Source organism: Ptychodera flava, chromosome 11, assembly GCF_041260155.1.
Source record: "Ptychodera flava strain L36383 chromosome 11, AS_Pfla_20210202, whole genome shotgun sequence".
Classification (NCBI taxonomy): Eukaryota; Metazoa; Hemichordata; class Enteropneusta; family Ptychoderidae; genus Ptychodera; species Ptychodera flava.
The window spans coordinates 27,913,465-27,937,141 of NC_091938.1; the positions used below are offsets into that span (position 1 = coordinate 27,913,465).

The 23,677-nt window shown below is 35.6% G+C and overlaps 1 protein-coding gene across 4 annotated transcripts in view; it reads left to right on the forward strand.

Moving 5' to 3' along the window:
- Nucleotides 1-23,677, forward strand: part of LOC139143997 (oxysterol-binding protein-related protein 6-like) — an 88,636-nt gene that overhangs the window by 43,062 nt on the left and 21,897 nt on the right. For 2 of the 4 annotated variants that reach the window (XM_070714634.1, XM_070714632.1), the window contains exons 3-6: nt 15,900-16,136; nt 16,741-16,794; nt 20,889-21,002; nt 23,105-23,402. In XM_070714634.1, coding sequence (XP_070570735.1) covers nt 15,900-16,136; nt 16,741-16,794; nt 20,889-21,002; nt 23,105-23,402 — 703 coding nt within the window. Of the gene's footprint in view, nt 1-387; nt 814-15,899; nt 16,137-16,740; nt 16,795-20,888; nt 21,003-23,104; nt 23,403-23,677 lie in introns of those variants that run through there. The other 2 variants (XM_070714635.1, XM_070714633.1) reach the window with 2 other exon arrangements.

Below are 23,677 nucleotides of genomic sequence, written 5' to 3' on the forward strand. Positions count from 1 at the left end.
TGCAAACAAATAAATATGTGAACACTAAATTGTTAAAATCAAGATTCTTTACAATTGTAGAAAGATAATCCATTTTGATTGATACTGTAGGCATAATTGCATCTCCTCTTCAGTTTCAAAGTTCAAGTGCATTTCTAATAATATTAGTGATACATGGGCAGTACCTGTAGATGTGTGTCGAATGCAGATTTATAGAAAAAACACAGGTTATCATTGGCATTCAATTGGTGAAGCTAGTGGCATGTCCATACTGTGAGACAGTCCGTGGTAATCCGCTCATCTATATAACTTTAGCAACCGATATTGACTTTATGATTCAATTCCCGGAGGCCACTGATTTGTAATTTTAGTCACGTGCAAGCATCCGTTTAAAATCATCCGATGCAGTCATCATGTTCGTTTGCTGCCTGAAAGCCATCAGGTGATTTCATATGCGTGTAAGGAGTGAACGCGTCTTATTTCATTGCTAGCGAGCACTTCTTGTGCAGAGTCAGCCATAATTGGATGATCCCGGCAGCTGAGACCACCTTGAATATGGCCATTGTGTCGTCATGACAACATGACGATGATCGCACCCCTCCAGAAGATAGCATTGTTATATATTAAGATAATGAGCGCATTGTATAATGGAGAACAGGGTTAATTTACACCGGCAATAGGTAACTCATGGATCGACCCTCGCCCAGACCTATAATACAGTATGACACTCTACCGTTGGACTTCAAATGTCTCTGTCACAGTCTATTTAAGAGGTTTGGAATAAGGCAAGAAATGGAGCCGCAGACTACTGAAGGTGATAAGCCCAAGCGCAAGGTATAGTGACATCACTCCATCTTTCATTTGACAGTCTTATGAATATCAGACTGAAATTTCTCATTGCTCTGTCCTCAGCTTGTTTTGTACAGTATATGCTGTGGCACAACACAGCTGTGTGTACTTTGATCAGTGGCCGTATAAAGTGCATTACCTTGCCAAATGAATGAAGTGGCATCTCAGACCTGATGCCAGTACAAGCAACTGTACTCATGGACAGATTTGTGTGTAACACCCCGACTGGCGACTGAATTCAACTCAATTTTGTATCCACTATGATGCGCTTTCTTTGTACCTACCGGTCTGCTTTGATGTGTGTGTTAAATATGTGTAAAGATGTACAACCTTGATCAGTAGGGAGGCCTCCGGTGGTACGGCATATCACCTGCTGCAGAGCCACACTTGAATACCTAATGAAATATCCTATACACAATTCATGAAAAAAGTATGACAAGGTACATGGTACGAGTTCAGCCTGTGAGTGGCTTACAAGTTGGTTGAACCTTGTCGTTCATGTAGTTCAATGATATGGTAACTTTATCTGGGATAACAATGTATCATTTCAAATCACCTACGTCTCCCAATCATAGAGGATTCAGATTCTTGTGTGTTAACCTAGCCTTGCATTATGGAAGTTTTATTGAGATCTACTGCATTTATGTGCTGAATGTACCGTATCTACAAGATACAGTACATGTAACGGGTTGTGTACACTGTATAACGGACAGTTACATATATCTAGAAAATACATGTTGTCGATGGTCAGTGTGGATTATGGCTGCTGTCAGAGGTGATGAAACTACAAATCTAGTAAATTTGTAGTCAACTTCATAAATACTGTATTTCAGTTGCAAACTGTACAGTGTACACCTCAGTGGATCATTAACTCGCATGAAACAGTTCCTGTGGATTAACCTGAAACAGCTCATTAAGCTCACTTTGATTGCTTCAATTTCTGGTCAATTTTGTCAAACATTTACAAATTTGGTGCTTAATTTCTTGTCGATTTTGTAAAACATTTACAAAAGTGGGGAAAAAAATTCAGTCTGTGCATGTTTGTGTCGGGACCATGGTCTGTAGTCTGTACATGAGAGTATGTACATTCAGTTTCGTACCCAACATTATGATGAACAATCTTAGCGTGATTTGATAAGTTAGTCTGTGTAAATATTTTGAGGTTTTGTCCTCATGGCTGCCACTGATTGACAGATAGTAAACGGACAAAGTCAACATCATATTGCCCACATTATACATTGACACTTCTGTGGTGCGTACCAGTGTGATAGTGTATATTACCTCACACTGTTTGTACATGTACTGGTAGTACACTTGTAATCGTACTGTGCACAGGACAGTGCATGTGGGTTTAATGTCTGTAAGGGAAATTGCTGCCCTTATTACATGTCATACACATGTGATGAACATGTGACTTTGTTAAAAAAACAAATCATTGGCAGGCTGTGATTTTCAAAGCTCTTCACTAGCATCAGCATTCACCAAAACCAGTCTTTCTTTTTGAATTATATGCTTCATCTTGACTCTGTAGGTGTAGTTGCGATAAGACCTGTCATGTGTTTGTATCCATGATCCAGGTAGTAGAAAACACTTAATAAAAACTGTATCAGCTGATACAGTAAATGAAATGCCAATGTAAGTGAAAATAATTGTACAAATCTTTTATATTTAATGTCTAACAAAACCAAAGGTAACAAATTTTAATGTCAGTAAAATACATTTCGATTTTTTTGCATGAGTCATAATTTTTAGTGCCTAAATTTTCTGCGTCGGCAGTTTTCTTGGAAAAGTGGTCTCTTATCACGCATTTGCATGCTGCAAAATCAGCTACCGGTATGTTTAAACAACAGTGACAGATGTCATGATAATACCTGATGGAATGGAATCACCCAAAGCACAACCGCAATAACTGAAGCGACTGCACTGGCTGAATTTCTCAGTATCAGGTTTTATTATGCAGCTAATCTAGCTTGTGCTGTGAAAAATCATAACGGCTTCCTGCACTTCACACTGTTTTGCTCACACCTGAGGGAAAATTACATTCATTGCAGTGAGCAGTGAGCCTACATAACGGTAGACATGCAGCTTTACAGCCATAGCTACCGTAAGCACAGACGATCTGTCCCAGCAAGGTGATCAGTGATTACATTATTACTGACACTCTAATCCAAACAATGGCACAAGGCTGTGGACAGCAAATTTTAAACTGAAACAGAGGAAGTCAGCTTCTGTCTATCAGTCATCTACACTTTGAAGGGGGAAGGGACAATGAAATTATGTTGTACATATCCAACATTGTGTGTTTGAAAAATTAACAGCATAAAATTATGACTCTTTCCAAGTTTCTGTGCATACAACTTACAAATATTGTAACTAGTCCTTCCAGCATACATGATCATTATAAGGATATTGATTACAATAGTAATTCACCAGTGATCAAGAGGGGATTCATCTTCTGCAAAAATATATTTTCCCACAAAACTGAGGTGGGGCCGGGTATTGTTAGGTCACTGTTAAACAAAACAATTTTGGGTTAATGCAATTTCCATACAATGCACTATTTAAAGGGACATAAGCTGTAACTTGTGGCAAGTTTTTCAGTATTCTGCTTCTGTACCGGTATATTAACTACCATGTCTGACCCTATTCCACTTGTCATGCTGAAATTTTGAGTATTCTTTTTGTCAACACAGCCTGTATATGTGCAGTGATCATTGTTTATTGTTTACAAATGAATTCTAGTCCAGACTTGAATGCAATTTTCAACAATTACAATGTAAATTATACTCATATAGGTTGTGTTGATATGCTAAATACGTGGTATTAAATTACAGTGTAGGTATTCAATGCAGAAAGTGTAGGGAAACCACAGAACAAAAGTTCTGAAAAAATACCCAAAAGATACAGCTTATGGAGCTTTAATTAGTCCTATATAATATATATTGATACATGTATCATACATGTACACTGTAGGTCTGTGCCTTGTTTGCTACTGTTTCCATGGTCCATATACTCTACATGTATATGTCCAAAGAGTCCCTTGTTTGTGGAGGGACTGTGGTTCAAAATGTAAATTGTTAAATTTTGACATCGTGATGAAAACTGCTGATAAAATCACATGGTGGAAGGTATAAACCATGGCCAGCGATGAATCTACTGTAACACATTGAATATCCCGGTACATTTTAATGCATTGCATTTTTACTGAGAAGTCATCATGAATCACCAGGTCTACATGGTTTCCATGCAGTGAAGAAGACAAAACATTATGTTAGAAAAAGTCATCAACATTTGAATATAATTATCCATTGCTATTCATTGCACTAGTCAGGAGTCAATCATTAGGACAAAATGTGTTGTATTGTGAACACATCACAATGAAATTGCATTATTAAAGATGTCTGAAACTGTACCTAATCATTACTGCACTGTAGCTACATGCAAAACCCACCATCTCGTCAACATGACTCATTCAGCAATGACAGGCCTTCTTTCATGATAGTACAAAAAAGAAAATTGAAAATTCAGCCTCATAAATCATTATGGTATCAAGAAATGCCAGAGACACTGCTTGTAGTAATATAGAAAATAGATGAGGTGTGTGTATGACAGTATTGTGGTGATTATGAGCGTGATGGTCTCAGTTCCTGTCTGCCTGTACTAAAACATTTCTCTCTTATTTTGTAGAAAAGAATGATAATCACAAACAGCTTTGACATTTTTACAATTTCTTTCTTTCAATTTCAAATTCAAGGCCGTTTTTCAAATGTGATTAAATATGGAGTATTAGTAGTTCAAAGTTAATAAAATATAAATTATGTGCAAATATGGCATCTTGTGATACATACATTGTATGATACATAATAACAGAAATCAGTTCAGAAAACATGGCAGATATGACAGGCATCTGAAATGCCGGTATTAGAGTTTACTTTATACAGTGACCTACAGGTCTAATCTTTTAATCATACAGAGTGTATTGCCATGATATCTGTCCAATATCATAAAGAATACGGAAAGGCTGAGTAGATATCAGACCTGAAATTACATGTATGAAAGCTGTGTAAATCAGGTTTAAATTCACTCTGTTCAGATATCAGGTACTTGAACAATCTCTGCTTCATGGAATAAAGTGAGTCAAACGACAAGAAGTATATGCCTTACAAAAATCATCCACATTGTATTTTGAAATTTTTGTAGTTCAAAGCCTTTTCTTGATATTTTGATAATATTTACCTTAAAAAATGGTACAGATTTTAATTTGAAAATGTTCATAATTCAAAATGCTTGAATTTTTAAACTTCTGTCTTATCTCAGCAATTTATCATGTTTACAGAAGTTTCAAATCATTATATAAAAAACTTAATACATTTATCAAGCGTGGCTTTATTACAAATTTGCTGGCAATGGTTGTAATAGAACTGAACCACCCATCAATCCAGGGAGTTTCACATGTCACATGCATGTTTACCCACAGTCCCATATACTGTACATTTTCTTGCAAGCATAAATGTACCCACTTCAAATTTACACGCACTTTTAAAAATTGACTCACACGATGTTTTGAAGAAAACTGCCTCTTGTCTTCTGGTTGTCATGCTATACCGGCAGCATATACGGTATGTTAACATTACAAGGCAATGGTAAAGTTTACTTGACATTCAACTGTTTACTCAGGTGTTCACATCTTGCTTGTATGGCTAGATTTCATGGTATTACTACATTAGGGAAATATGTACGTGCACCTCTACATGTAATCAATGTTTCATCTTATGTTTATTGAAGGAAACTGACTCATTACATCAGTTATAAATGCTACAGTATGTACAGCATGTTACAATAACAGTAAAAAGCCTTGGTACACTACTTGACATTCGTACGTTTACTCTGGTGTGTATGTACACAACTCTCCATCACATTTTCAGCCCCGTAATTACCTAATTACCGTACACTTCCATCATCATCATCATTTTCGTCATCATCGTCATCATCATCATCATCATCACTGATAATGCCATCTGTCTGCTTTGTACCTCTAGTCGCTTCCTGTTTACCCAGGAGCCCTGTAATGCTCTGCAACTTCTTACTTGAGTGTACAATGGACAGTACCAGTACATCTGTATGCTCATCATAGGTTAATTTGTACACTTTACAGTGATGATGATTTTACTATTGTCGTCTAAGTAAGAGTTGGTAAGTTGAATATAATGAATGTGAAAGCCTTATAATGTGAGTGCTCAATCTTTACTGTGCATCAAAAATGTAACATCAAAATGCCAGGGTTTTGTTTTGATAACAGAGATGGCAGTTTAAATGAAATCTACCACTGTACAAGTATCTGTAGTGCAGTTACAATACCCACTGACACTGTAGTTAAATACTAACATATATTTTCAGTTGCTAATGTACAGAAAAACATTCATGTATCTTTGAGAATTCTTGTTCTCTGCATATTTTAGAAATAATTTACACTGAAATACTCAGATTAAAATATTACTAACAAGTATTTGTTTATAGCTGCATTCTGTATGGAAATGATAAAAAAGGATGGTTTGTTTGCATTCTAGTATCTGTCTGCACATTTCCAGTTAGATCAGTTACTTTTACGTGTCTACTGGGTCTACTTCTTTGTGTCATAGTGAAGTTTTAATCTCAGTCACTTGTGAATAAATTTGAACCTCTCAATTGTACCATACACCAGAAAATATCATTGGATTTGGATGCCTATATTTTCATAATTACTGTATATAGTCCAGTCATACTTTTACATAAAGCATATTTACACTGGTATTTACATGTATCTCATATTCTTCATGTCAGATTTTCAGCTCTCAAGTTCATCTACTGGGCATGCACTGTAGTAGGAAATGAAAAATTACAATCATGCTGAATTTCAAAGCCATCTTCCTTTGCAAAATTTTGCGCACTTTACATTTTAATCACATCTCCAAAAAGGCTGTCAAGGTTAGTTTAATTAGAGATATGAGAGGGCTTTTAAAATTTTAGAATAAAAAAAGTCTGCCCAACCTCCCTAAAAACACCCACAGGATGCTGGAAGTCTGATAAAACCCTTTTAGTCTGCCGACACTGAATCACCAGGTTACCATGAAATAATATCAATATTCATACATCATCATTGTTATGTCTGTTAACAGTTACTGATGAAGCAGAGATAATGATGATGTCTTAATAAACACACTAATGTGTCTACGGTATAGTAGCTGACTGCTGTCTCCATGGTCTAAAAGGAATTATCTTTCAGAGTGCAGTATTTCATTAATTTTTGTCAAATCATAAATCACATGCTTCACCTCCAGCCTTTATTAATAATTATCACCCTGTTCTGTGTTTTCATTTCATTTTGTATATTTCCCATTTCATTATGTATATTTCATTATATTTATTTTTTCCATTTCACCATAAAATTTCTAGTGAGTGTTTCTGTTTTGTTTGCTTTCGAAAGCAAATCAAGTTGTTCCATTTATATAAAACCATCAAAACCTACCGGTACTTAAATAACTGCCTAGCCTGCAGCACAGCAGTGTGTGATTTTTATCCTCGAAACGCACAAACACATTTCTGAAGAAATAAGCTGTCAGTCAATAGAGCAATTTGATGAACTGAATCTATAAATATACAATTATTTTATCGAAAATATCACCCAAAGCTTGACAAAATTGTTAGTATAACATTTTGAAATTTTAGATTTGTAAATTTGGTTATGACAATCATTATCTCACATACCATGACAGCTTTCACCTATCCAGTCCAGGCACAATCACAAATGCAGTGCAGCCTTACATTTTGCAAAGTCTGGCACTGATAAATATGTAAACCCTTTAAATGCTGTAATTTTTCCCATCAAAATTTTAGTGTACATAACATTATACCAACCTTTATGAATTTGTCTGTAATGTTTTGGACCAAATGGACGTTGCTTTTCAATGGAGAGAGTTTTTGGTCAAAATTTTGGAAAAAATCTGAAAAAATTGACCAGGTTACATTCCATACAGGTGAAAAAATTGACTTTGGCACTCAAAGAGTTCAATGGTCCATTTGTCATGAATATTTTACTTGCCCTCTCTGTTCAAGATTTTGCATTCTAGTAAGCATCCTCACGCAATTTATCCACAGTTACTTTCCATTTGACCTGGCTCATTCATTTGCTGTGGTAATTACCGAGACGGTGATTGACTTCAGCCAAGGGCAATGTCAAGATAGATATACATGCATGTATTGTAAAGCCCATTAGCATGATCTCTGTCAGTTTGCTGAAAAACAGATGTACTTGTAGAAGAAGAGATGTGCTCGGACTTTTGTATAGCGTAAGACTTTCACATTTACTGTCCTCATCACCTTTCTTCAATAGGACACAATGGTGTCAGGACACACAAAGGGAAAGAAAACATCCTATATCCCTGCATCTTATTATAATCTGATTTGTTTTAAGGCAGATCACACCTCGGGACGAATAGTCGGACTCTCAAATTTCTACAATTCTTTTCTGATCTACCACTTGTGGGGATTCATGTTGAAGCTCTTTGAGAAAGAAAAATTTCACTGTCTTAGTTTTTCAAAAATCCAATATTTAATTTTTCCCCCATGCTAGTAGAGTTAATACAGGAATGGCGGCCATTTTGAATTTCAAATTAATATTGCTAAATGTAGGGTAAGTTAGTTTGCTAGTTCCAAACTTTGCACAGTGACCTCCGATTTTTATTGCTGATTTGGTAAGAGAATGGTTGAAAGTTTTATTCAGGAAAGTTTGAGCAAAAGTTTAAGTCTTTCACTTTCAGGGCATATACTACCTTAAGGGCTAGTAGCTTTGGCTGTTGATGATTTCTTTTCAATATTTTTGTTTTTTTCTACTTCCTAAATTATGTTGAAACACCAACTATTAAGCTCATCAACACAGTATGTAAAATGCTCAATAATTGTTTATATCTGAATTCTGATCCCTTGGACTAGAATTCTCTTGTCAACAATAACAGTGCAGTTCATACATGCACAGATTGTGTTGACAAGCTGAATACTGTGTATCTCAACATGCTTTGGGAAGTTTAACAAGAAAATGAACATTTAATAGAACAACCTAAAATATTGAAAAAATCAACAAGAGCTATTTACAGTACATGTATGTACATGTACATGTATGATAAGGACAGCCGGGATTAAAACTAAGCTTGAGTAATTCTTTGGAATAATTTTATATCTGTCCATTATGAATATATTCCAGTTTTCACTCTGATTAAAACCATTCATCAAATTCGGACAAAACACGGACATATTTGCCTGGTTTTACTCAATAGTGGGAATTTGAAGAAATGTATTGAGGTATGGTCACATCTCCACTACAAGTGTGATCATACGTCTTTGACTTATAGCAAATTCGGTATATTAAACAGATATATGGTACTGAAAACTGATCACTTCCAGTATAGACTTAAAATTAATACCCGTAGTATGCAGATACAATGCAAATTTGAAAACCAAGCCTTCAGGATGTATGGTATATAGAAAGAAAGGGACTATTCATTCTCATTTATTCTCCTATAGCCACTGTTATGCTGCAGATTGTAAAAGTCCCAGGCTTTACACCTCCAGTGCTACAATTTAATGTGAAAACAGCTTTAAAGTGACAATGCCTATTTGATCAGTGAATGGCTAGGATATTAGTAATTTCTTTCATTGCTATAGCAACACTATAGTATTTCATATCATAATGTAAAGCCACACTTCCATTATAGGATTTGTGCTTTCATGGTAAGTTCAAGAACAAGTGGTTGTAATCCCCTAATTACAGAGGGCAGACCACTAGACATGTTAAAAACATACAAATTTACACAATTTGTAAGTCACCTGGTCTACCAAATTACTTTAGTATGCGATTATTGGTTGGTTTTTTTTTGCAGACAATGTCTCATACCGTACGGTAGTTTTACACTTCTGACCTTTTTTGCAATTTTCAGCATTTTCTGCAGTGTAACAACTACATGTGCCGTAGTAATTGTGTACTTCTTGGTCACAAGACTTACACTTTCCCTAATACCCTCCCTGCAGACCATCAAACACCACACGGATTTAAATAAGTATTTCCCTCTGGCTATCATGATCTACATGCTTATAAAGGTGATGCCTCATTTTGCATGTTATATCGGAGTAGAATATACCAGGGCTCATACATGTATGAAAAACGCTGCAGTTTTATCTCATGACCCTTACAGCTTACCATGTCAATAATGGAAAATCTTACAATAAGCATGCAAACATAAGTATCAACCAGCAGAAACCAAATTCACAAAGGAGAAGGAAATCAGTAAATTTTTTATTTATAATATGTATATGATGGTTGTCATGAAATTTTGAAATCAAGACTGCAATGGGAGGGAGTTATCGAAACACTTCAGTCTGACAGGACCCTTTGTATGTGAGAGGAGGTTATCAGAAAAGTCCTAATTTGACAAGATCCTTATTTGCTCATGCATAATGTGAAAGCCTCGCTATTTGCTGTTGATTCTAACTTCATCTGTATATGTTTACCTTGTACCATGCAGATTTGTCCTATGAACGTAATGATTTTACTCCAGTTAACTGAAAGCCTATGTCTTGTGAAATCCACTCACCAATATGTTTAACACAATACATTCAATCATATGAAAAATTGCAACAAAATTGCACGTGAAGAACAAATTCTCCCTGCAGGAAAAGGTAGCTTCTGCTGCTGGTTTCATCAACTCTGTTAAGCACATACATGTATGGCACATATGATATATGGTTCACCTGACCAAGGAATTTCCCAAATGTCCTATTTGAATAGTAGGCATTGAATAGGCATTCAGATCAAGGTAAAATTGTAATAAATATATTTTACAGTTGAGTATTGTGTAGTGATTGAAACAGATGTTACAATAGATACCAAAAAAAAAAAAAATGTACATGTTTTACTGAGACTAAGCCATCATGGTTAATGTGAGATTTAAGATGAAATGTAAATAAAGATAAAGGAGAACTAAAAGTAACATAAATCATATCTGATGTCGTACTCTGAAACTCCAAAGTACAGTGTGTGTTTGTAATCTATATGCACTTTACTGTGTGGTGTGCAGGTTGACGCTGGCCATGGTGAGTCAATGTTATTTGAAGTTTTTCACAGACAGTGCCTTCTTGGACTTTTACCACTCTGTTAATCATTCATTCTTTGAGTTTACAAGTATTCTGAGAGTGTGCAACTGCATGAGTTTTATTGTTTACTTTGAAATGCACAGGCTAGTTTGAATCTGACCTAGTTATATCATTCAGGAAATGTTCATGGTGATCACGGGTCATATGATTACAACCAAAATTCAGATAACTTTTGGAAAGTTCATCATTCGTCATTATTCTTCATGTACAAAACATGACAATCACAATTCTTGCAACTTTCGGAAAGTCTACACATTAATCATAGTTCTACCTCTGATGAAAACAGGAAATTAAATCAGTTTTACAGGGAATGTTCCTCACCTAGTAAAATATTGATCTTAACACTTGAGTTCCGCTTGTAGGCAGCACAGTTACATGTAGATGTACGGTACATATTTGTTGTCAAACAACTTGCTGATATATTAATACATTACTGTAATGTACTAAATATCACTTCTGCAAAATGAATGTATGACAGTAACAGACACAGGATTACCATCATGTACATTATACTTATTTCAAATGTTATTGTACCTAGTTTTATCAAGAGGCTATTCAGAGGCATGTGTCAAAATTAGGTGTAATATTTTAAATTGTCATTGATCTCATGCATGCAACTTGATTTGCTATGTTAACCTGTAAGTGACCTTTGAACCCCAGTGACTCCAGACTCACATGTAAATTATCAGTACGTTATTCTGCTGACAATTTTTCAGAAAGAAGTAATCACCATTTGTTAATTTTATGTGCTTCGATACATGGCTGCAAAGTATGAGAATACATGTATGCTTCATAAACAATGTCTCCTAAATTTATCAAGAACTCAAATATGGTTGTGTATCATCGTGACTGCCAAGCTTTAGTTGTGAAGATAGTTCTCTAATTCTTTAACCTGTTCACCCCCAATGCCCTGTAAACAGGTCCACAACCACCATTGATAACAATGGATTTGGGCCAAACCATAGTGGTGAAAGGGTCAAAGGCACATGACACTGCAAAAATTTAAAAATAAGCTATGAAGGAATGAGACATATACATGTTCAGAATGACATAAAAGGTTGTTGAAATTGCATGATAGACATGTTGTACCAGAGCAGGTGTAAATATTTGATTAACATTATCTTTTAATGAAACCATACATCCATACAAATGATCCTGTTATCACTGCCATAATGCCATACATTGTGTAATATATATATGCTATATCAGATAACAAAAATGAAAGTCCTATCACGCATTGCAACATCAGATGGAGTATAGTCATCATTACTGTAGCCAGCTGATGATATCACTACTCCAACTACTGGTATAAGGATATGCAAATGTTCTTCAGAAATGTTGACAATTTTGCTGAAATCTGTAAATTTGAATCATTATCTAACATTAATAAGATCTGTTTATTCCCAAAGAGTTGCACTTCACAATTACCAGTCTGAATTTACATGTAACTGAAAGCATGTTCAATTTCCTGTTACCTTAAAATTCACACTCTCTCCCAAAATTTTCATTTTAATTTTGAACATCGTCAGTGCCAGCAGTGCCTGTCACTCAGTAGTCAGACTTTTGATGATGAATTATAAAGTCTAAACTTCAACATTTGATCTTCAAGTTTTTATATGTGTAGAGAAGTCACCGGTACAAAAGAGACCTGCAAACACAATTCTCAGTGAAAAAAATGTTTCATTTAATCTGCGTAATATTTAAAAAAAACTGAAAATTGAACATGTGAGAGATATGATATTGCCAATCCAATTACTGGTATTTTAATTACAGACCTTAGCTGTTTTGAGAGTCAATGGTCAGACAAAAATGTCCCAATATTTGCAATTAACAAGTCTTTGGCAATGTTTTTTGTAAGGCATGTTGTATTCACTCAATGACAATTAGTCAAACGTTGTCGATAAATTACTAATTCTTAACAAGGTAATAAGGAAGTAGCAAAGAGGAAAGTTTTTGTTATGAATTGCATACACAATATTCCTCAGTTTAAATTTAATACAGTACCATACCTTAGGTGTATGGTTCCTGTATGTCAATGACAGCTTATACATGCCGGTTTAATATGATATACTACGTACAGACGTGCAGTGTATATAATCGGCAGCAGAACATTACAGGGACAGAGAAAATTCCAAGTAGGATATGAATAGCACTGCAATCGGCTTTGCACTTTCATGTATCGCACTCATCCTGGCGATGACGACAGTTGAAGGTTTACAAAGTAATCCAGCAACTAAATATAGTCTCCTTGATGGAGCCATGCGTCAATTGGACACATACGTGTGACAAGCAAAAATAGCATTGAAGGTTCCGGAAAGTCTCCCCTTGACAGAAATTGTCAACTACATCACCTACATCAGGTATTAACATAGCGTTATAAGTACCAGTATTTCATACTAGTGCAAATTTTATTTTTCTTGAAAGTATTTGCAAGCATGATGTTAGATGATAAGCTATTCCATTCTTAATGACATGAATTCTGTGGGGATTGAAAATTGCGTTATTCAAGTCATAGATGTTAGATGCGTACTCTTGATACGAAAATTGCTTTCCTGAAGTTCTCTTAATATGGAAATTAAAATATTTTCCATGAAGGAGTACTGCCAATTCCAGGTCTCATCAATACACTTCAGCTGGGAGCTGAAGCTTGTCGTCAGCACTTGAATACAAATATGTATTGATATATGTTTATACACAATTTCACACAATCAGAGACAGCATCCAAAGATATGCTCATAGGCTGTTGGATTTCCTGAACATAAATACAAAATCTGCCTACAGAATCTGGTACATCACATCGGCTTCTCTTCGTAAAATCTTTGTACCGGTATACAGATAGTTTGATAAATGCAACAATTTCCACTTCATAGAACTATTCTTCCTTTTCCATGAAACTAAGAATGACTGCCCTTGTGTACCTACAAAGTGCTGTGGGGTTTCAAAACACAGATTGCTCAATAGTGATACCATACCTGTCCTCTTCAAGCTTTGACATATACGTACAGTATGTATATAGAATGCTTCCATTTAATCTGTATATAGATTCTAGCTTTGCCGAGACAAAGGCTGTCATAATCTTCAGCGTCGCCACTGGATTGAAAAAAATGACTTTCTCATGATTGATTTGTTAATTTTGAAACTAAGGATACTTAAGTTTATTAAACTGTAATATTTATTTCCAAAGGAATGATTCTGCCTGTAGCTGATGCATGCACATTATTGCTTATAACACTCCACATTTATTGGGTTACTGTATGTCATGTGATGGAGGACTGTGTTTCTGTTATCTAGAACATGACAAACACTATGTCACGTGTAGTGTGAAGTCTCAATGATTTCCTGTATGAAGATAGCACTTCTTTCAACAATGCTTCAGAAAGGCAGAGAACTCACGCACTCCCCATTTCCAAGCAATAATTCATTCACTTTTGCTTCACTTTGTCTTGTCAGTACAAAGAAGGTCATAACTTACATGTTGGTGAGAATCATCTGGATTGACTTGTTACATTGGCTTAGAATCAAATAAAATCTTTGTGTAGAGGTATTGTTCATTATTTATGAGAATATTCTTGCATTCAAATTGATTCCAATATTAAAAATTTGACCATTTCTGGCACCTGTTAAATTCTGAAATTCTGCAATTTTGACCTTACTTTACTGACATAAATTGTAAATCAAATGGGTGATATTATTATAAAAAAGGTAATGAAAATTTTATTCAAGTTTACTGCTAGAGAGAGTCTGCATGGCCATTTCCATTCAGAGAATTAGCACTGCCACTTATATGTACCTAGTAACCTACCTGTACATAGCACATTACAATAGGTTAAACTCCTAGCCCAGTAAGGATTATATTATAAAATCATGAGTTTAATCTACAATATCAAAAGTCTGAATAATGTCTCTGGGGTATACTGAACTTTTTGATCTTTAAAGTTCAACAATCATATAATTTGATCAACTGCAGTTATCCTTCCTGTCAAAAAAGCTTTCACAGAAAGTTCTCATCTCACTGGTCACATATACCGGTACTGTACCAGCTACAGAATGTGTACTGGGAATATCATTAATCTTTGAGCGCCAAAGTCAATTTTTGTCGTCGCCTTTAATAAATTTACCCAAGCCAGTTTTTGTAATTTTTGCAAAATATTTTGATAAAAAACTAAGCAAATAAAATGTGATGTCCATTTGGTCCAAAATTATCAAAAATACAGAAAAATTCATAATAATTTGTGAAATGTTATACCAAATTTTGGTAGGAAAAATTACAGCCCTCCAAGGGTTAATATACAGTGTGGTACTGTTATGGGCCTTTAAATTTTAAATACTTTTGCTCAAAGCTTCCTCCAGTACACTTTCAACCATTCTCTCTCAAAATCAAGAATAAAAATCAGGGGTCACTGCGCAAATTTTGGTACTAGAGAAACAAATCTACAAAAAAAATCTACCAACTCTTGAAAATCAAAATGGCTGCCATACCTGTGTTAACTCGATCTACCGGGAAACATTTGATATTCTATTTTGAATGATTCTCAAAAAAGGCAGCGAAAAACATCATTTACTCAAAGAGCTTCAAACGGAGCCCACACAAGTGATAGACCAGAAATTATAAATAAAGTACTGTAAATTTTTTTGAGAGTCTGAATATCTATCATCGAGGTGCATTTTGCATGTACCTATAAATATGCATGAAACCATATATACCAGTACATAAGAAAACTCAAATGTAAAGACCATGCTCTTTTATGATGGTAGATACATGCACCATACCAGTGAACATTTATGATTTCAGAGTAGCAAGACATAATTTATGATGACACATATATTTTTCTTATCAGAATCAAAAATTAATCAGTTCTGTTGCCATGCTTGTTTGTTTGTCTTTTCAGAGCTTTTGCGAAGAAAATGGAGTTGCCAGCAAAAATGAAATTTCCAGCAGTTCCTCCAGGTCGCCGACCAATATCGTTGAGAATGACAGCTCACGGCCAACTTCAGCGAATTTGGACAAGAACAATTGGGAGATAGTGGAGGGACTGAAAGAAGGACAGAAGTATGAAAAGGAGCCTGAAAAATATGATGGATTTTTGATGAAAAGGAGAAAATGGCCAATGAAAGGATGGCACAAGGTAAATTTTACAGTTAACCAATCTCGAGGACAAAAAAGACAAGACGGAAGAAGACAATTCACAAGCTTTCAACTGATTCTGTTGGGCCGTTTCACATTATGATAATGTACAAATTCAAGTCATCTCCAATTTAGCTACATGCAGTGAAATAGCCCGAAGAAACAGCACTTTTCAAAAGCTTGTTGACAGAGATTTTGCATTAATGAGTTGAGAATAGAGAAGCTCCAGGCAGAATTACAAGGGAAAGTGCCCTGATTTCCAATGTCTAATGTCTGGGAAATAAAATAATGGTAGAATCTAGATAGAAAGGAATATGTAGGATTTGTGAAATTATTTTTGATGAATGTGAACCCTTCTAGCTCCATGTTTCTTTTTCCTTTCCTACGATACTGGTCCTTACGCTATAGACCACAAATGATTCAGGCAAGATTCCTTTATTTATAGTTGTTAAAATCATCAGCAGATCTGCAAGTTCTGCGAACCTTATAATAATTACAAAAAATACATGCAATTCAAACGAATAGTATTACATTATACCCTGTATGTGTGTGTGTACGGTATTTTAGTAACTACATATATAATTATTTTTCCTGTTCAATTTCAGAGATATTTTGTACTCAACAAAGGTGAACTCAGGTATGCCAAGACGCCTTCAGATGTAAGTATACTTTCTGTAATTTTGTTCATAGTCAATAATTTTTTTCAAGTATTCTCACAGTATTACCAGTATGTACCGGTACATGTACAAATGTACCAGAAGGTATCATCAACAAGATACTTGCATATGTAGCTGTGTTGTGTACAAGTATTGAACAAGGTACGTTGCAGTACATGTATGAAATAGGGATCAAAGTCCTTGGTATTAATCTTTTCTACTAGACTTATTTGTCACTTTCAAGTCAAAACCTGCAAACTTGTTGTGTATGAGAAAAAGTCAGGGCCATCACTGTCCTTTAATTTTAAAACTGATCAACTATTTGTATGTCTGTGATATAATCCTCCAGATCCTTTCACTTCTATTATTGTTCGATAGATGTCAGAAAAGAACAAAAAAAGCATCAGTTGACAATAATGTAATGTTGCCTTCCCATAAGTTTGTTGCGCGGCCTCTCATATCTGGCCCAAAGTACATGTAACATACGTACCATTATTATGCACTGATCTTGATAGTATTTTTCTATGAATTTAAAAATTCATGCCACAAATGGAACAGGGGAATATCCTGTTTCATTGTAAAGAAATTGCAAAGTAAACTTGATATACCATGGAATGAAAAATTTATGATTAATGCCATAAATTCCTTCTGGGATATCAGTTGTACCTTTACAGGTACATGTACAGATATAGATAGAGCAGATATGACAAACTGTAAAGGTCAAATTTACTATGATTATTATTCATAAGGTAATAAATCCCTATCACTTGACAACATGCATTTGATCTTGATACAGACTTCTTTTATCCACCTTGAAGCCCTTCTATATTTATTCAGTCTCAGTGCATCACATGATATATAGGAGAGTGTCCTATGAGAATAGGGTTATCAGCAAAGTGAACGTCAATGGATGATTTCTTGATGGCCTATCACATTCCTAGCTGTCAGGAATGTATAATATCTCTGTAGTGTTTGAGTTAATGTAAAAATGGCCATTCAAAAGTAATATTTGACAATTGTACTTTTTGGTTGCTATATTTGTAGATATCGGTACAGGTAAATGTGCTTTACATGTACTTTGTTGTGTGATATTTCTCCATAGGAAGACCTTTGTTTAAGGCCAACATGAGATAAATTTTTTTGTGATCACAGTGATGAGTGAACATCAAAATTTCTTGCAACTTTAACAGTCAGTCTTTGAATCTTACTCATTCAACAAAATGGCACTGAATTGAATTAAAGCAACATTCACTTGTAACGGAACAGGCAAGTACATGATATGTTGAGAAACCTTCACTCCATTTCCAGGTTCCTGCCATTTTCAAAAACTGGTATTATTACTACAGAAACAGAGAATTCAACATGGCTGTGCAGATTATTCTGTTTCCTGTGTTTCAGTCAATGGAAACTGTTGTATTTGTCAGTGTTTGGATTCCAATGTGACTTATGTCAATGTGCTTACGTCTGGTACCAACTTTGATGATATTTTTTGCAAACTTCCATAAAGGAAGCCATATTTGACTTCAGCACCCACCAATAATTTATCTTGTTCAAACGTAAACAAACAGTAAACAAAGTTCCTCTTTTAAATTAAAGAGAAATATTTCTTAACACGGTACGCCTTTTGTCGTACATGTATGTGTGTACTTATCTAATTCACACTTTGCATCATACCTTTAAGTTAGTTTTTCCATTGAATTTAAATGTGTTTAACAAATTTGTTTCTGTTTAATCTCATTAAGGAAATGCCCCATGAATAACACTTGCATAAATATCCTAGTTTGTCTATTTATTGGACCTCATTTTAGACTTGAAATACAGTGAAATTATGAAAAAAATGAAGCAAAAAGTTACAGCTCACAGGCACCTGAACCTTTCCATTTTACTCTGTCCAACTGCATTTTCTGTTTATGCTGTAGTCTTAAATAAGGATCCACTAAACTCCCGGTATGTCAATTTGTACACCGTATCATCTTTGACAGTATACCAATTTTCTGATTTGTCAGAAAATTGGTGCACTAGTTATACATGTAGGTGTATATACCAGTTACAAATTACATGTACCAAACTGTACCAGGTAATTGGCATATAAAGCAGTTACCAGACTCTAATTGTGGCTGCAGAATGGCAAAGTTCAGCCCTACAAAAGTGATGTTATAAATTTTGACATTCCATATTGCAAAAAATGCACGTAGGGCTATTGTGTCCCATAAAGGGACTGAATGAATGTGACAACATTTTGTTAGCTTTCAATAAGCTCTAAGTTTTGCATCACCCTGTGGTGGCGCTCTAGTCTATTCAAAAATGTGCAATGCTATTTATTGGGTATATATGTGTCCCTGTAGAAAATTGATTGCTAGACATTTTCATCAATAACATAGATTGAAACCAGGAGGCGTGTACAGGCAGATCTGTGAAAGATTCTCAGGTGAAAATTATTGTGTAATGATAAATCAATACGGTAATAGCCAGCACTGAGCTTGTTGTTTGATGGGTGAATTAAATCACATTGAGAATTCTGTCAGTTTCTTATCCACCAATACTTACATTTACCGGTGCATGTATTTCTGCAGAAAAAAATTCATCCTGTTTAGAAGGAAAGATTGAGTCAGTGAAATACCATGATACCAGTAGTAACTTCTGGATTCCAGGTCAATGCTCTGTACTTGTGTTCTAATGTTGTCATTTCAGGATAGTACCGGTACTTCATTTACAGGAAATTGTCTGTCAGTGTATATTTAAAAGTAATAGTATTGAAATAAAAATAATTTCAATCAAAATGATTGTGAAATTACACAGCCATACTGTATTTGATCTGAACAAAAATTTAGATGCTGCAAAACATGAAAGCTTTTTTAGTCCCACAAAGACAAAGAAATAATCAATTTTGTTTCTCATTGAAAAAAGCAAACAGACTCTAAAAATAGCACTGGTATTGGCGTTTGTCTGGAGATTACTGATTAATAATCAATTACATCTTCAATCAGAAAGCACTCACTGTAAATAATGGAATCATTAGTACAAACCAGTGATTTATCATTGAGAGCGGATGAGTTCAAGCCAACAAAATAAATCCAGTGATTCATTGCAGTGTTTTAATAATGGTCACCTACAAATGAAGGCCAATAGCAGCATTATTTAGATTTCACTTGACATTTTCCTGCTGTTGAAATACACCCATTATAGAATTGACAGACAAAATCCAAAACTGCTGTTCAACAAACATTCTGAAAAATATATTTCACTGGCTGTTTACCCTTTTTTCCCATTTCCATTTGCAAAGGTCCAACTTTGCCACAGAAAACAATGGGGTTGTGTCAAGATTGAATGCCATGGTGAAAGGCAGAAAGACCTTGAACACAATTAGGACATTTCTCATTGTATTATACATTTGCGTGTCGTGTTTCTGCCTTTAGATCACAAATACCCTTATGTCCTCTATCAGCATCTTTAATATTGAGGGAATGCGACCTTTAGCAATATATGGTAGAATATAATGTTATTTTCATGATTTCGAAGAAAGCAAATGTTCAGCAGTTGTCTACATGTAGGTAGCCCAAGGCAAAAAATTACGTTTATTTATAGCTCTATATAATTGCAACATTTTTGCTAATATGTGTACTTTAAATACAAAGCTCTCCAAAGAAGCAATGTAATCTTTTTTTCAGGACATTTTGATAAATTTCTACGGGAATGAAATGATAATGTACTTGTCAGCTTGTAAGTCAAAAAAGCAAAAGTGCTAGTTTAAATAGCGTTCTTATTCATATCATATCATATAATGTATGGTAAAAACTGGTTGCCTGTTTAAAATTTGAAACGTTTATCAATCAATGACATACATGTGACTAATGATTGTGTACTCAGCGACATGGTGATGGATGCCTGGAAGATCGGTAAACACAAAACTCATATCAAGTAATATGGACCTCACATGGTTCAGTGATTAGAAAATTGCATGCATAATCAATGGGAAATCCAGACACACACACATCACTACACACCGGTTATATTCACCATTTCTACACTTATCACAATTGGCAACGTAAAAACAGACGTCATTTACAATGCAATGTTGATGCATTTTTGGCTCTCAGGTTGCGAGAGGAAAACTGCACGGGAGTGTAGATGTTGGTTTATCAGTACTGGCAATAATGACGGATAGCAGACGCATTGATCTAGACACAGAAGAATCCATTTATCATCTCAAGGTAGGTCAATGCATAATTATCCATTACTCACCAGTGTAATAGCTATATTTGTACTGTCACACCACCCTAGCCTGGATTAGGAGTGTCGTGCCATGGTGAAAGAAAATTCTGTTATTCAAACTGAGAGGCAGAATAATTCAGACGCTATCAATGACAACGGTACATGTTGCTCAGAGGCTATCAATGACAAAGGTACATGTGCTCAGTCACAAAATTATTTACTGTATTATTATTTACAATCTGCAGAAGAATGATGGTTTGGCAGCTGAGCTTAAAGTGGCACTCACACTTGGTAACATTTTTAAAACACATTTTTTTAGTGCCAATGGTCGATATTTGACGTGGCGACTGCGCGCGGATCGCGAGATATCGATAAAAACATGTCTTCAAAAAAGTAAAAGATTGAATTCCGGTGGCCCACCTAAATTCAGCTTCCGAACATAGAACATTCGGCACTGGGGCCATTGTCAACTAAGCTATGGAGTGCGAGTCTACTCTGACGCTGCTGTACGCCACAGTACCACTTGCCTCGGTGATCGGTCATGCCCCGTGGGAGAAAGCTGAGTCTTACTGACTTGGTGATAAAACGAAAAACAATTTTTGCTGATTCCACCAGAATTCGCATAGGTGACTAGCCCAGTTACGTGCGGTTGATGCATAGACGCATACCACGCGCGCGGCGAACCACACGTACTGTGTGGCAGACGACAAAATGTAGTCATCGGAGGCGGCTAATATTTAACACGTAAAAACTGATGTTTATGTGGTATTGGTTAAAAATATAATACAACTGATTTAGAATAATGAAAACGACAAAAGCTAAGAAGAAGTTTTCAAAAACTGACCTGTGGTAAAGGCATAATGCTGTATATAAAGTCTTCGCAGTGGGAGGTAAAATTGCATCGTTCGAACTTATTATGGACTCCCTAGAATATCGTCAATCAGCACAACAACAAACCTTCGGGGGATTTCGCGTCATAATCAGAAACGATCGTAAAACTTCGGGATGTGAAAAATACGCTCGGGAAATGACATGTTTTTATCGATATCTCGCGATCCGCGCGCAGTCGGCACGTCAAATATTGACCGTTGGCATCAAAAAAATGTGTTTTAAAAATGTTACCAAATGGGAGTGCCTCTTTAACTGTTCACCTGATTTCCTTCTGTAGAGAACAAAGTCTTAATACCACAAGTAAAACAACAAGATTTAACTAACATGTGTTACATACCAGTAGTTACTTTGATGGAATTGCCCTTTAAAAAAGAAAGTGAAAGAGGCATACTTGTCACTTGTGCAATGTACCTAAAACATGGCTATTAACTACCTAGTAAGAACTATCTGTTGTTAAAGGCGGAGCCTCCCTTTAAAAAGACGCAAAGCTATGGTGGCGTTCATTATGTAAGTGGACACCAAACAGGCAACACGCGGGAACACGCTCCAGAAAATGCCACTTTTCAGTTTTCTCCGGCCGCAAAAACGCAGACAGGCTGCCAAGCGGTCAGCACGAAGCTGCTGCCGATCAAACTCTGTTGTTATATTCAAGTTCCAAGGCGACTGGAAGACAATTTACTTGTAAATTCGGGCGTTGGTGGTGGTGACCGTTGGCGATTTGAACCGACCGTCAATCAAACGCTTGTATAAACTCTGTATGCAGGATTAGCACGGTGACAAAAGGTTGAGATCAGTTTGTGTAATTAATGTTATAGAAATTAAACATTGTACTGGCCAAGTGTTTGTCGACTGCGAGGAGAACTCCACTAATGCGAGAACCTGGGATTGAAAAATGCGGCTTTAAGGACATAATTGCGTGTGCCACCCTGTTGTTGAATTTTCCAAAAACTATGGCTGTGAAAATTTGTATTACCCCAGTAGATCAGAAAAGTATAAATTTGGAAAAAAATTGAGTCCAACTATCAGTCCCTGATGTGCAGAGTGAAAAGTTACATCAGTTTACAGACTTACTGACTTCGACATGTTACTGATTGGCTGAAGTGTTTCAAATTGATTCTTCACTTTTTGTATGATTACTCACAGCAGTCATGGCCTCAGATATTTGAAAAACAGTATAACAACAACTTTTACCTTGTTTTTGTCCATACAGGCAAAAACAAGAGACTCCTTTGACAAGTGGGTGGCCAAGCTTCGAAGCCATCGTCTTTACAGACAGCATCAGCTGCAGTTTGGATCTAAACGCATGCCAAACCTAGTCAACATTGCATCACCCAGCACAGATCATTTCTCATCACCACTACTAGCAGAAGCAAGAAGACGCCAGTCCCTTCTCAGGCAGGACTTGTCCAGATCAAGGAGTTCCACTCTTCAGAGTCAGACGTCACTCGGCCATGAGAGAGTTGCCGCTTGGTTGAGTGACTCTGCAAATTTAAACCAGTGCAATAAAGGTAAAAGTGCCTCATTACAAACCATGGTACATGTCTGTAGCCTACATGTACATTTGTGTATTAATCGCATGAAGTGAACACAGAAATATTAGGAAACCTGTTTCATGTTGATAGTATGACCATGAGTGTTATTAATCCTTTGAGTGCCAAAGTCAATTTGTTTTGTCTGTATAAATATCATACAGACAATTTCTTTCAGATCAAGACAATTTTTTCAGATTTTTGCAAAATTTTTGATCAAAAACTATAGCCTTTGAAAAGTTATGTCAATTTGG